This window comes from Ochotona curzoniae, unplaced genomic scaffold, assembly GCF_017591425.1.
Source record: "Ochotona curzoniae isolate NIBS_2020 unplaced genomic scaffold, NIBS_Ocur_1.0 contig_430, whole genome shotgun sequence".
In the NCBI taxonomy this organism is placed as follows: Eukaryota; Metazoa; Chordata; class Mammalia; order Lagomorpha; family Ochotonidae; genus Ochotona; species Ochotona curzoniae.
The window spans coordinates 315,039-328,657 of NW_024466219.1; the positions used below are offsets into that span (position 1 = coordinate 315,039).

General features: G+C 54.8%; 1 protein-coding gene across 3 annotated transcripts in view; it reads left to right on the top strand.

Moving 5' to 3' along the window:
- The window catches only part of CACNA1E (calcium voltage-gated channel subunit alpha1 E), a 167,676-nt gene that overhangs the window by 145,457 nt on the left and 8,600 nt on the right, over nt 1–13,619 (top strand). For all 3 annotated transcript variants that reach the window (XM_040985335.1, XM_040985336.1, XM_040985338.1), the window contains 7 exons: nt 1,671–1,754; nt 2,306–2,431; nt 3,967–4,032; nt 6,799–6,890; nt 8,561–8,726; nt 10,121–10,248; nt 13,291–13,387. In XM_040985335.1, the coding sequence (XP_040841269.1) occupies nt 1,671–1,754; nt 2,306–2,431; nt 3,967–4,032; nt 6,799–6,890; nt 8,561–8,726; nt 10,121–10,248; nt 13,291–13,387 (759 nt within the window). The remainder of the gene's footprint in view (nt 1–1,670; nt 1,755–2,305; nt 2,432–3,966; nt 4,033–6,798; nt 6,891–8,560; nt 8,727–10,120; nt 10,249–13,290; nt 13,388–13,619) is intronic.

Genomic DNA, 13,619 nt, shown 5'->3' on the forward strand with positions numbered 1-13,619 from the left:
AAATCTGGACTTAAGAGCCAAGAATTGGCACCTTCACTCCAGGTTAAGAAGGAGAAATTGAGTCTCGCTATGGTTGTTTCAGGGAGGGAATGATTTCCCTGACAGAGGGCAAAGGTGGGAAGCCGTGTGCCACAATTTCACCATATGCCCATGCATCACATGGCTTTATGATTAGACCACATGACCCCCATCTTCTCATCACAGCAATGAGGGAAGCAGTGCTGCCTCACTGTCAAAACCTTATCGTGTATCCAGTTGGGTTGTGTGTATCAGGTGCCTTACCCCTGGGGATACTTGCTCGCAGGTCTGCCCCAGGTTCTTGTCCTGTGCTGGCTCTGCGATATCTGTCCCTACTGCTGTTCATATCCTTAGTACTTTAGAAACATGGGTGAGTCACAACCTCATTTTGGACCCATGAGTGAGAAAACTGAGCAGAAGCTAAGTCTAGCATCATGTCCATACTTCATGGTAACCGTGAGAGGCTGGGTGAGGCCACCTCCATCCAGCTCTGAGAGGGACGGTATATGAATTCCTAGAAACCAGGTGTCATGAGTCTCATTGTTATTTTGTTTTGTTGTTCAATTATGTAAGAGGTAGAAAGGGTCAGAGTTACTGCTAGCAAATATGTTAGCAGAATACTCGCAACAGCAAGAGCTGGGCAGGCTGAAGCCAGGAGTGCAGAGCTCAACGCAGGTCTCCTAACTCTGAACACCTTCAGCTTCTGCCTAGGTGCAAAGTACCAAGGGTCTGTAGCCACGTGCCCCAGAATGGGGAAAGGGGGGTAGTTCAAGCAGCATCTGCCACAGCAGACACTGCCTCTTGGGGAAACTTAAAGAGCATAGTCTGAAGTCTCTGTCCACTGAGCCCAGGAGGCCACCCTGGGCTCTCCACTCTCCTCTCCTCGCATGGGGAGTGTGATCCAGCTGGTGGACTCCCCATCCTATCTGTGAGTCACTTTGGTCCTACTTCCATGTACTTGACTGTGTCACCTCATGGCAGGTGGAGCCTGTTCTTCCCATTGTTGTCAGGAGCCAAAAGCTGGTGTGAGGATTTCTTCCCATTGTTGTCAGGAGCCAAAAGCTGGTGTGAGGAGGGCCATTGGACTTGAGGGAGGTTCATGACGCATCCATATAGGCTGTAGTGACTTTCATTGATGATTCAATTGAGAACTGTGTGTTTATAGGGCTACTTGGCACAATGTAGGTCACATGGAAGTTGTGTGATGGTGGGAGTAGCCTGTGGGCATAGACTTTCTCCAGACACACCGAGATGTAGACATGAAGTGTGTGGGTGATGATGGGAATGGCCTGTGGGCACAGACTCTGCCCAGACACACCAAGATTTAGACTTGGAAGTGCCGACTGTGTTATGTGACCCTCAGGCTTCAATGAAGTGGCCTCAGCATGAATAAACAATTTTCAAAGGATAAAATAGCTCTTCTTACATGGGGAGATTTTCCAACACAAGGTCTGTCAGCTGTAGGAAGTGCAAACTTCCAGATTAATGGCAGACAATGGCATTCTGAACAGAAAGAATTGGAGTGAGCAGAGGAAGTGAAGTGATGCTAGAAGGTACGTGGATTAACATGTTCCAAGTCCATGTGACAGTCACGTGATGAAGAATGTTCTCCCTCTCTCTCCTGGTGTGCTGTGTTTGGACCCACCTGGCAGAACTATTTCCGTGACACCTGGAACATCTTCGACTTCATCACTGTCATTGGCAGCATCACTGAGATCATCCTGGCTGACAGCAAGGTGAGGGGCTTCAGGACCCTGACTCGGGGCTTGGCCCTGCATGCTTGGCCTCTGCACCCCTGAGCTTGGGAGCACTGTTGGCCATGTCCACCTCAGCCAGGAGACCCTGGATGCCATGGCTAGAGCTGTGGGCAGGTGCAGCAAGGGCACAGCCATCCCCATAGGTTCTGTCAAATCTGATTTCAGCTCTGAGGGCACAGTGCCACAGCCCTTACGGCTGTCTGCAGGATTATCTCCCCGTTACCTCTCTTGGACTGCTGAGTGTCACTATGTGCAGCAGCAGTGCTGGATCTGCTTTTGGGTGCAGACATCAGACACTTGGTAGGAGGCTGAGGGATTGTTTTGGGCCAAGCACACAGGTCCTTGCTCTGGAGGAGTCAAGGAGGGCTCGGGAGGCAGTCATGGGTTCAGCCGAGACGGTACCTTTAGGAAGCTGAGAGGAATTCAGCAGACAGCCTGGAGTCAGCCTCCCTCAGAGCCTGCTTGCTGATCCAGGGCTTAGAGCATCCCTAGTGGAGCCTTGTGTCACCACTGTCTCCTTTCTACCTTAGCTGGTGAACACCACAGGCTTCAACATGAGCTTCCTGAAGCTCTTCCGGGCTGCCCGCCTCATCAAGCTGCTGCGCCAGGGCTACACCATTCGCATCCTGCTGTGGACCTTTGTGCAGTCCTTCAAGGTGAGAGCTGCAGCTTTGGCATTCCCATTGTGCTTGGATGGCGCACCAATGCCTGCCAGGTGCAGCCTTTCTCTGGCCCAACCAGCTGTGAAGCAGCTGCTCTCACTGTCCTTGCCTTGTGCATAGGACAGAGCTGTGGCCAAGTGATTCACATACTGTCCTTCCTGTGGCATGTATGCAGATGGAGGCATCCAGCCTGCCTTCCTGAGGACAGCGCCCTGAGAGATGTGTCCTGACAGGTTGTCACTGGTGCCAGGCCTGATAGAGCCAGGTGGTCTTGCAGGCAGGGAAGGGCATCACACGTGGCTCCCACAGGGCTGCAGGTTGATACTCTTTTTTTTTTTTTCCTTCTTCCATAGCTGTGTAGGGCACAGCCCAGAAGGGGACTTCTTCCTAGGAGGCCTTGAGGAGTGAGGGCCAGAATGCAGATGGCACAGCCTCTGGCAAGACCCCCACCTAGCCCTGACCTTCAACCATGTCTCCACTCTGGGCCTCTCAGGGAAATTCTCCCTCCTGTCCTGTGTTTTGTGTTCAGAGAGAGCACGTTGGACCCTCACTTTTCTCCCTGGAGTGAGGAGAGATGAGTTTGGATTAGAGCCTTTGGAAATCAGAAGGAAGAATAAGCTGACAGAGTAGGGAGTAGTCTGTCTGCTACCCAGACACCCACATCTATGCTCACCCTTCCCCAGGGCCCTCTCTCTTCTCAGGGTTTGGAATCAGCATGTCTCCAGGTGAGGTTGGTCCTCTGCAGCTCTCAGTGGTGCAAGTTGTCCACAGCCCCTGGGGCAGGGTCTTCCTTCAGTGGCTTTGGTGCTGAGCTCTGCCCCACGCCTGTGCCTGGACTCCTGTGCTGTGCACACACACAGTGGTGGGACCTCACAGTACGGCTTGCTGGGGGCCAAGATGGGCTTGCCAGCCAGCACCAAGAGAGCCCAGTCACAAACCCATCATGGCAGCTTCTATCTTCCATATTCCCTTGCCACACCTACACTGAAATGTCCCCACCCCAAAGGAACAGTGAGGATGCAAGCAAGAATACGGCTCATGGCCTCAGACAGGGCTCCCTGGCAGATACTGGGCAGGCCTGGGGGCATCTGCCTGCATGACTTGAGCAGGCTCTGTCTCCAAGGAAGAGGTGTTAGCAGAAGATGGGAGCCTCCCAGGACTGAGGACAAGTTCCCAGGCTGTGCCTGTGGGCTCCCCATAGTTGGGGAACAGTAACGGGTGATGCAGGGTCCGGGAGCCAGGCCAGGTGCTGCTATATTCATTGCTGTCCACATCATGCCCTCCAGGCTCCGGATGAGTCCACCCTAGAAGGTCCTCCCAGATCTCTGTGGAGACTGGGCTGCCCTTCTGTGCATGGGCCTCAGCGTGGGTCATGGCCCACATGAGTATGAGACTAGGATGTGTGTGAGGTGTTGTCGCCACCGGGAGAGTTTCATGCTCTGTCTGCTGGCCTCGGGCAGGGCTCCATGTGGTCAGCATGCGTGAGCTACTGAGCCCACCCCTGATGCTGTCACTCTGCTCCTTCTCAGGCTCTGCCTTATGTCTGCCTGCTGATCGCCATGCTTTTCTTCATTTACGCCATCATCGGGATGCAGGTGAGCTGATATCTGCTGCTCAAGCTGTGTCGCTGCCAGGGTTTAGGGGTGAAGGCACATCGGCTTTCTGCTGGCCACTCAGGGCATGGGTGCCTGCTAGACCTGCCCAGGCATGCAGCCCAGAGCCAGTCTGTGTCCATATGCCTGGACCACACGGCTGACAGGCAGGTGGTGCAGAATAGTCTATAGCAGATGGCATGGCTTAGTCTTAGCACAGGGTTACCCCTGGGGAGGCAGTGGTGTCCATTTCTCAAGGCCACTGCTGGCTGTATGTGGCCTCACAGAGGATTGAGTGACTGTCCCTCCTGTGTGGGATGACGCCCAATGGGTTTGGGTTATGTTCAGATGGGCTGTGGGCCCTGCTGTGAACACCTCATAGGCCCAGGCCACTGCCCCCACCCCAGGAAGGCTCAAGAGCCTCACTTATGCTGGCACGACACGAGTTTCCAGGTCACCACCCTGTACATCTATACAGTCACCTGAAGGCCTGAGTAAACAGCCTGTCACAGCTTGTGAAGGCCCATGACTGACTGGCAGACTACCTGCTCTTCTCACATGTGATAGAGCTCATGGAGCATGGGTTACTCTGCCCCCACAGTCAGACAGGCTGGCAGCCATGGCACTCCTGATTGCCCTTCCAAGGGGTCAGCTTGGCCCCTGCATCTCTGAAAGCCTCCTCTCCCTGCTCCTTTCTCGCCTCAAGTTCTTATTCTCATTATTTCTTTGTGTGACCCCATTTACGAGAGGATTTTATTCTCCAAAAACACTACACAGGAGAGGGAGACATGGCTGAGCAGTGGTGTATGCTCCTTCCCGGAGATGTTCTGGTAGGTTCTGGTGATGCCTGCAGCATAGGTCACAGAATTGCTGCTGGTGACTTCCGACCAATAAAATGTCTCAAAGGCCTGGTCAGTGAGGTTCTTTTTTCCTTTGGAATAAACTAGAACAGCACAATCTGCAGTTCCAGCCACTATGCACATGGTAATGTATCGCTGTGCTGGGGTGCCTCAGTGCAGACACTGTGACACATGTGCACATGTGTATGGCTGTGTAGGTGGAAGGATCGAGGCTGGGCAAGGTCAGAGCAGAGATGGTCAGCAGCCACATCAAACTTGCTTGGTCAGTCTTGTCCCTAAGGGGCAGGTGAGATGTAGCCACTTGCACAGTTCTCTATTTTCAGCAAGTGGAGGACTTACTGTCTGCACTGCGCTGCTCAGCCAAGTCCCTGACATGGTGTCTCACAGGCAGCCCGACACAGACCCACATCCGTCCTGACCCTTCCGTGCGAGGCCAGGCATTCGTTTTCCCTTCACTTCCTCCTGAATAAGGCCAGCGTTCTATCCTGCAGATATAGGACCTGTGGTCAGCCAACTGTGCCCAACCTGCTGCTAACCACATTGCTCTTAGGCACAGAGATGGGAGAGCAGGGCAAAACTTTGGCTCAAATACCCATGAATGGTTCCTTGGAGCTTCTGCAGGCTCTTGGAGATGTTAGCAAAGGTGTGAAAGGACCATGGCTCATGGTCTCGGGGGCATCCCACCTGGCCCAACCATGGACAAGATGTGCAGCACTCCAGCCACCCAGTCTCTCTGAGCTCAGCTCCTCATCCAGCATGGACTGTTTGCAGGCAGGTGCTGTTCTCCAGCCAGCCAGACTTTGGCTTTGTCCCTGATGGCCTCTCTGTCTTTGGCACAGTGTAGGCCTGAGATCACAGGGAAGGCAAAATTCCATGAAAGCCCCCTTCCCAAAATGGGAACATTTCCTTAAAAAAGACTCTAACTTTTGCCCTGGGCTCTGGATATTGTACATGACCTGTGGCTAGTTCATGATGGAGGGGAGGATGCGTTAGCAAATCCCAAAAGATGATGAATGGTGGGGATTCCCCCCTGTCCTAGAGGAGAAACTCTGTGAGTGCAGTATCAGGGCAGATGTGCTTACAGGATGAGGTGTCTGAGGTACCATGTGCCACTCCCTCAGTGGCATCACTTGGGGCATCTGCTTGTCTGTCCCCTCTGTCCAGTCCTCTTCCCTTTGAATATCCATGTTTCCCAACTTGGAGCATCCTGTTGGCCTGGACTCTGTTTGACCTAATACATAAGTCATTTGGATGTGAAATATCAGTCTTTCAAAGGGTGTACAAGTGTTTCAAATGGTTCATAGAGAATGGAGTTCCAACATAATGTTCACTTAAAAATGCTTTGAACTCCCTAATGTAAGAAGTTTTTCAACAAGTCCCTGAAATATGTCTTGTATGGGCTTTTTTTTTTTCACCAAAATAAGCTGAATCTTGCTTTCCTTGGTCTCTCTGAAGTACCCCCAAGAATGTGTGTGGTTGTGACTGCCAGGTGGAGGCAGAATTGGTTATCTCAGCCTGGGTGGCTCATGGGCCATGCCTGCTCACGCTACCCATTAACCCTCTGCAGATGGGTCCTCTTGTCATCAGCTCCAAAGACAGCACAAGAAACCTTTCCCTACAGCATGCCTCAGCAGCCTGAGTAGACAGCCCTAGTCCACTCTAGTTTGCAGAGATGAGCTCTGTAGGAATGAAAGTGATTGGGTGCAGGTCCCATGCAGACACCAAGACCCAGGAGGCCCTGCAGCTGAGGTCATGATGGCTGTGTGCCTTCTGGAGTGAAGGGGATAGGTACTGTGTCCTGGTCTGGAGTTGTGCCCCCACTCCTGTGTGTGTAGCATAAGCAATCCAAGAGGTAGTCCTGCCCCCACCCTGCTTGGTGATGCACTTTCTCTCTGGTTTTCTCCCCAAGGTCTTTGGAAACATTAAGCTAGATGAAGAGAGCCACATCAACCGGCATAACAACTTCCGCAGTTTTTTTGGGTCTCTCATGCTGCTCTTCAGGTATTTGTCATGAAACAGCTGTGTGCATGGGTAGGATAGCTGTGTAACTCGTGGGACAGCAATGTGGTCGTGGGATGGCTGTGTGACTCGTGGGATGGCTGTGTGACTTGTGGGATGGCTGTGTGACTGATGGCATGGTTGTGTGACTGTACGATGGCTGAGTGACTAGTGCAGTGGCTGTGTGACTGGTGGGAAGGGTGTATGACTTGTAGGATGACTGTGTGACTGATGGCATGGTTGTATGACTCAAGGGATGGCTATGTGGCTTGTGAAATGGCTGTGTAACTCACGAGATGGTTGTGTGATTCAGGATGGCTGTGTCACTAGTGCAATGGCTGTGTAACTGTTGGGAAGGTTGTGTGGTTTGTGGGATGACTGTGATTGGTGGGATGGCTGTGACTCGTGGGATGGTTGTATGACTCATGGGGTAGCTGTGTGACTGTTGGCATGGTTGTGTGACTCATGGGATGGCTGTGTGACTAGTACAATGGCTGAGTGACTGGTGGGATGGCTGTGTGATTAGTGGGAAGGGTGTGTGACTCATGGGATGGCTGTGACTCATGGGAAGGCTTTGTGACTAATGAGATGGCTGTGACTCAAGGGATGGTCGTGTGACTAGTGGGATGGCTGTGTGACTGGTGGGATGGCTGTGTGACTGGTGCGATGGCTATGTGATTGGTGGGATGGCTGTGTGACTGGTGGGATGGCTGTGTAACTGGTAGGATGGCTGTGTGATTTGGTGGGAAGGCTGTGTGACTAATGAGATGGCTGTGACTCAAGGGATGGCCGTGTGACTGGTGGCATGGCTGTGTGACTGGTGGGATGGCTGTGTGACTGGTGCGATGGCTATGTGATTGGTGGGAAGGGTGTGTGACTGGTGGGATGGCTGTGTAACTGGCACGATGGCTATATGATTGGTGGGATGGCTATGTGATTGGTGGGATGGCTGTGTGATTGGTGGGATGGCTGTGTAACTGGTAGGATGGCTGTGTGATGTGGGAAGGCTGTGTGACTCATGGGATGGCTGTGACTCATGGGATGGCCATGTGACTGGTGGGATGGCTGTGTGATTGGTGGGATGGCTGTGTGACTGGTGCGATGGCTATGTGATTGGTGGGAAGGGTGTGTGACTGGTGGGATGGCTGTGACTCATGGGATGGCTGTGTGACTGGTGGGATGGCTGTGTGACTCATGGGATGGCTGTGTGATTGGTGGAATGGCTGAGTGACTTGGATGACTGTGCGGCTATTGTGAGTGAAAGCCATCCTGAAGGAGGCCGGCCCTGCCTTGTTCTTCTGCACATTTCTTTAGCCTAAGTCTTGTGTGGGGGACAGGAGGTGACACTTGGCCATACCATTCAGCAGCAGTGACATAAGAAACCCATGAATTCCCCTGACTCAGTGTACTGTTTGCACATTCAGCTTTAGCGTGTCCTGGGATGGGCAGCAGGTGGGCAAGCACAGGCAGTTTCCTTCAAGTTATACTTCCTCCTAGTGCTAAATAAGACCCTGGATGACAGGTTGTTCATGTCCCCTCTGCTGGCCAGAACCCAGGAGAGACACAGTTTGCTTAGCATTTGGGGAAGGGGGCTGCTCTAGGGAGGGGCAGAAAGGGTGGACAGGGACTTGCAGGCCTGCTACTGATGCTAACCCCTAGGCCTCCGGGTGCAGGAGTGCCACGGGCGAGGCCTGGCAGGAGATCATGCTGTCATGCTTGGGCGAGAAGGGCTGTGAGCCTGACACTACAGCACCTGCTGGCCAGCAGGAGAGCGAGCGCTGTGGAACTGACCTTGCCTACGTCTACTTCGTCTCCTTCATCTTCTTCTGCTCCTTTCTGGTGAGTGATGCAGTGTTCGCTGTGAATGTGGCTGCCCTAAATCAGCCATATCAGAGGCTTCCTCCAGTGTGAGCCAGAGTCTCTTCTGAGCATGTGCAGGCCATTGCTTCTGGGGTGAGCCTCATTAGGTGGGAGTGCAGTGCAGCTCTATGAGGGGATCCTGGGACCTGGCACTGGGCAACCCTGGGAACAGGCTTCCTCGAGCCATGGGCATCTCAGGAACTGGACTGAGAACACCCTTTCTTTTGAAGCTTCTGAACCACATAAGGAATGTGAGGCAAGAGCCCGAGTGAGCCACATGCCTGTATGGCTGCTCAGCTGGGCAGTGCTGGGCCTGCCTCAGGGTGCCTTCTCCAGTGCTGCCTTCAGAGAAAGCCTGCGTGGACACTGCATCCCCTATTTTCCTCCAAACACCAGCCAGAATAAGCAGGGAGGCGTACTTGTGGCCCTAAGCCTCAGCACGAGTGCCCATGGCTGTGCACAGTGGCCACAGCTAACCAGTGGCCAGTGTTGTGGCTGCAACAGTGTTGAAGATGGGATCTCTTCAGGGCAGTCCCAGGGGCTGAAACATCCCACCTGCCCAGCTCTCAGGGTACAGGTAGCTAGAGACTGCGCTGACCCCCATGGCTGCTGCATTAGCTCTAGGCAAGATGACTCTGGCCCCTATAATTTCTGTCAAACCAGGCAAGAGTGAATGGACAGAAGCTACCTCTTTGCCATACATGAAAGGCTTTATTGTGTCCTGTTTGCAAGTGTGGCACCACTGGTAGGAAATGCAAGACACCACTGATTGGAGAAAGCTTAGTTCGTGCATGTCTTCATGCTTATATTGAGCTGCAGAAAAGAGGCTAACCCTGAGCAAGACCCAGGCCTGGTCAGTGGAGGCACTGCCAACCGTGGGTGCTCACTGGAGAAGCAGGATGGATAGACTGAGGGCACAGGCTCCTGGTTTCGTCTCCTGCAGCTTCATTGAAGAGGAATATCTAATTGGGAAATCAGAAACATGGGCGCTTGGGGGGCAAGGCAGGGGGTTGCTGTGCCCTTTCCCCCGGCTGCCCTTTGCTGCCCAGCACTTGCTTGGTCCTAAGTCAGCTGCTTGGTGGTTCCTGGATGCCTGACACGCAGCAAGTCCTCTGGTCCACACGCGTAGACCCTGAGTTATGCAGACCAGAGGTGTGGGTAACAGCTGTCTCAGGAATAACAAACTGTGAACGCTGTTTCATGAGGGAATGGTTAACTTCGGGTCATCCTGACTGGACAGAGCCTGGAAGAATGCTACACACCTGCCACATGGGATGAACACTGGTCCCTGCCCAGTGGGGACCCTGGCCTCCCTGGCCTGCCTGGAACCCAGGGTCTTTGGACCTAACACTGCTATCTGCTCTCACACCCAGATGCTCAACCTGTTTGTGGCTGTCATCATGGACAACTTTGAGTACCTGACCCGGGACTCCTCCATCCTGGGGCCACACCACTTGGACGAGTTTGTGCGCGTGTGGGCCGAGTATGACCGGGCTGCATGGTACGTCAACCTCAGGTCCCCTCTGGGACTTGAAGGTTCAGGAACAGGGTGACTGGATGGGAGCTGCAAACGCTGGAGGTCTGCCACCCCATCTCCTTCCTTCCTCTGCCAGTCCCATTGCAATGCCTTGGTCTGGGACTATGCCCCATGACCCCATTCCTGCTGGAGGACTCCACTGAGTGGGGCTGACAAGGGTTTGGGCCTTGATGTCCTGGTGGTTCTGCTCCTGTCCCCCCATGAGGATGTCTGGGTAGACCTCCAAGGTTTGTCACAGCACTTGAGTGATGTCCTTTCCCTGAGGACATGAGGGACCCCTTTACAGTCTGCCCAGTGGTTCACCCTAGAGACTGTAGTCAGGGGTGTCAGCTTAGGAGTCCAGCAGCAGTGATGTGTGTGCATTGTCTGCAGCGAGGAAGGGGTGAGGCCCTGGGGTAAGGGCTCCACTGATGCTTTATCCCTAGGGGCTTGTGTAGCTCTGGAGTCTTAACTCACCAACCGATCCCTTCTGATCCCCTCAGAAAAGACCACAGAAAGTGCCGCTCCTCACAGGATGGGGGCCACCACTGCTGCTCCCCCAGGCTCCCCAACATTATCTCATGTGGAGCCTGGGACTTGAGCTGCATAGGGCCCCATGCCCCCAGGCCCTGCCCTGGCCACAACTAAGCAAGGGCCTTGCAGCCCTCCCTGTTATGGAAGGAAGGCAGAGACTCCAAGGTCCATGTGACTGCTGCTTTCACTGACTACACAGCAGCACAATGTGGAAGGGCCAACAGAGTTGTGGCTATGGCTGGCCAAGCCATTAGGGCCCAAGGACTGGCTAATCCCTAACCCAAGGGAGAAGACCCTGCCGGTTGGGACTCACCGTCCCCCAGCCCCCTCGGGTGCTCCTGACTCTAAGAACTCCAGCTCCCTGGGTGCTACTTATTGGGCTCCAGGTATCCCTCCTCCCAGTAGCTAAAACAGCCCCCTGAAGCCCGACCCAGAGGCAAGAAGGGCAGAATGTGTGAGGAACTTCTGCTGCCCATCACAGAGTGAGGGACCTTGTCCAGGAGCAGCATCTCCAAGAAGGGATTCAGGCAGAATGCTCCCCAGTCAGATTGCCTCCCCCGACTCTTGAGCCACTGAGGCACTGCGATGGGGAGACCCAGGCCAAGGAGTGGGCCATCAACCCCACAAAGGCACAGAGACCACAGGCTTGCACTTCCATGTGGATCTTGGGCTGTCACCTACAGGGAAGGCATTGGAGTTCCGACGCAAGTCCTTGATTACCTGTCACTTCTATCAGGTTTGTGTGGATCCAGGCTGAGTCTGGGGTTGGGGGAATGGAGTCAGGGTGTGTTTGTGACTCCCACGGGGCTGTTCTCTGAACACTGGTCTCACCAGGGGCTGCAGCAGCAGGGCTCCAGCCGAGCCCTTGCTCACTGCTCACCAGCCTCCCGAGAGGTTTGTGTCTTGTGGTCAGCAGAAGCTGCCCAAACGTGCGAGTCCGAGCTGCTAGCCTGTATCTGGGGAGACTCCTGGCAGCTTTAGCTGGTGATCAGAGGCTTTGCGACTTGCTGGGGCAGCCAGAGACACTGGTCTGAGCCCTCAGACCTTGGCTGGGCTCAGCTTGCCTCAAAGAAGTTTCGGGCAGTGTGTTCTGGTGAGACAGCAGCTCGGCCTCTCCCTCCTGGTTCTGCCGGGCCGTCCTGGCGGTGGTGCTGTCTCTGAGTGCCGCATTAACCCACTGTGCTTCCTTTGCAGCGGCAGGCTCCCGTATAAGGATATGTACAAATTAGTGCGGGCGATCTCGCCTCCTCTGGGCCTGGGAGAGAACTGCCCCTACAGGGTGGCCTGCAAGGTTTGCTCCTAGTCCCCGGCCACCACCCCCCTCCTGTCCTGCTCACTGCCCTGCGTACATGAGGAGACCCTCATGCCACTTTCCTTTGAGTTTAAAGAGGCCCCAACTCTCCCCGAACCAGCAGCTAAGCTAGGAAGAGTGGCCCAGGTGATGGGGCAGAAAAGGGGTGACAAGGACTTGAAGTGAAGGTGGGTTTCTCTTCCCTCACGGAGCTGGGGAAGCCCATGTTGACTGATGGGTACCGCACTGCCTCCTACAGCAGGTGCAACTAGTCTGTCCTTCTGTCCACCCTTGCTGTCCCTCCCTGTTTGGCCAGAAGTGACTGTGAGAGCTGTGGGACACCAGTGGGAGGTTGAGAGAGGAAGGAACTAGAGCAGGGGGATGGCAGTTTGAGAGGAAGATTCGGGGAGTGTAGGGCCTGGGACGACCCCTACAACCATGTGGGCCTGGGGGTTATGCCACAGTGTCGGTCATGGAACTAAGGATGCCGTTTAGGACACATGGGGCCCACTCTGGGACCTCTCTGCCTGCCAGTGGCTCTCAGAGCCTTGCTGGGGGCCGCTGCTGAGACTCTTTAAACTCACCCGGTGGAGCTGCAGCCGCATGAGGGCACTGGGGCAGCATGGCATGCCGGCTCTCCTGCCCCCGCCCTGGCCATCTTCCCCGCCCGGCATGCGTCGGCCCGGGGCCTTTGGGGAAGGAGGAGCTCTCACCCGCAGCACAGGTGGGAGCCACGGCCGACCCCGATGGACACCCTCAGTCCACCACTCCCACTGGGAGCCACTGCCTCCTGCCGTACACACCCGTGCCGGGGATACACAGCACTCCACCAAGAGCCAGGCAGGGCCTAACCACGGGAAGTGCTGTCTATCCGGTTTATACTGTTCACCCACAGCCCTAGGAAAGGGAGGGTGTGGGGGTGTCGGGGCAATGCCAGTCAAGGAGAGTGGAGTAGAGGTGAGGCCTCCACCTGTTCCCAGGTCTGTGGGGGCGTGCTATAAACCACACCAGGACGGGCCGTGTCAAACCTGCCTTGATTAACAGGTTTACTGTTCTTCTCCTGTCTGTTTTGTTTCGTTCCTCTCCTCTTGTTCTCTGTATATTCCATCCATTCTGTTTCTGCTGCCCGGGAATGCTGCATCCTCCCTACCTCCTCCCCTGCCCTGCTACCCCTGCCCGGCCTGCCACCGCCGCCTACGCAGTGGCCGCATCCATTACACTGAAATGTACGAGATGCTGACCCTCATGTCGCCACCACTAGGCCTCGGCAAGAGATGCCCCTCCAAGGTGGCGTATAAGGTAGAGCACCTCCCTTCCTTCCAGCCTCAGGATCCCCAGGACAGGGGCAGTGGTGGGCCAGGGTGGTGGAGGGGGGCAAAGAAGGAAGCAAACCAGACCCAGGCATGGGCCAGGCCCAGAGGATGAGGAGCCCAAGGCTACTGAGATGGGCTACAGAGAATGGGGGCTTCCCGTGTGGCTCTGCGCCCACAGGCATGGCCTGCGTGGGGCCCCAGAGGACAGATGAGGGCCA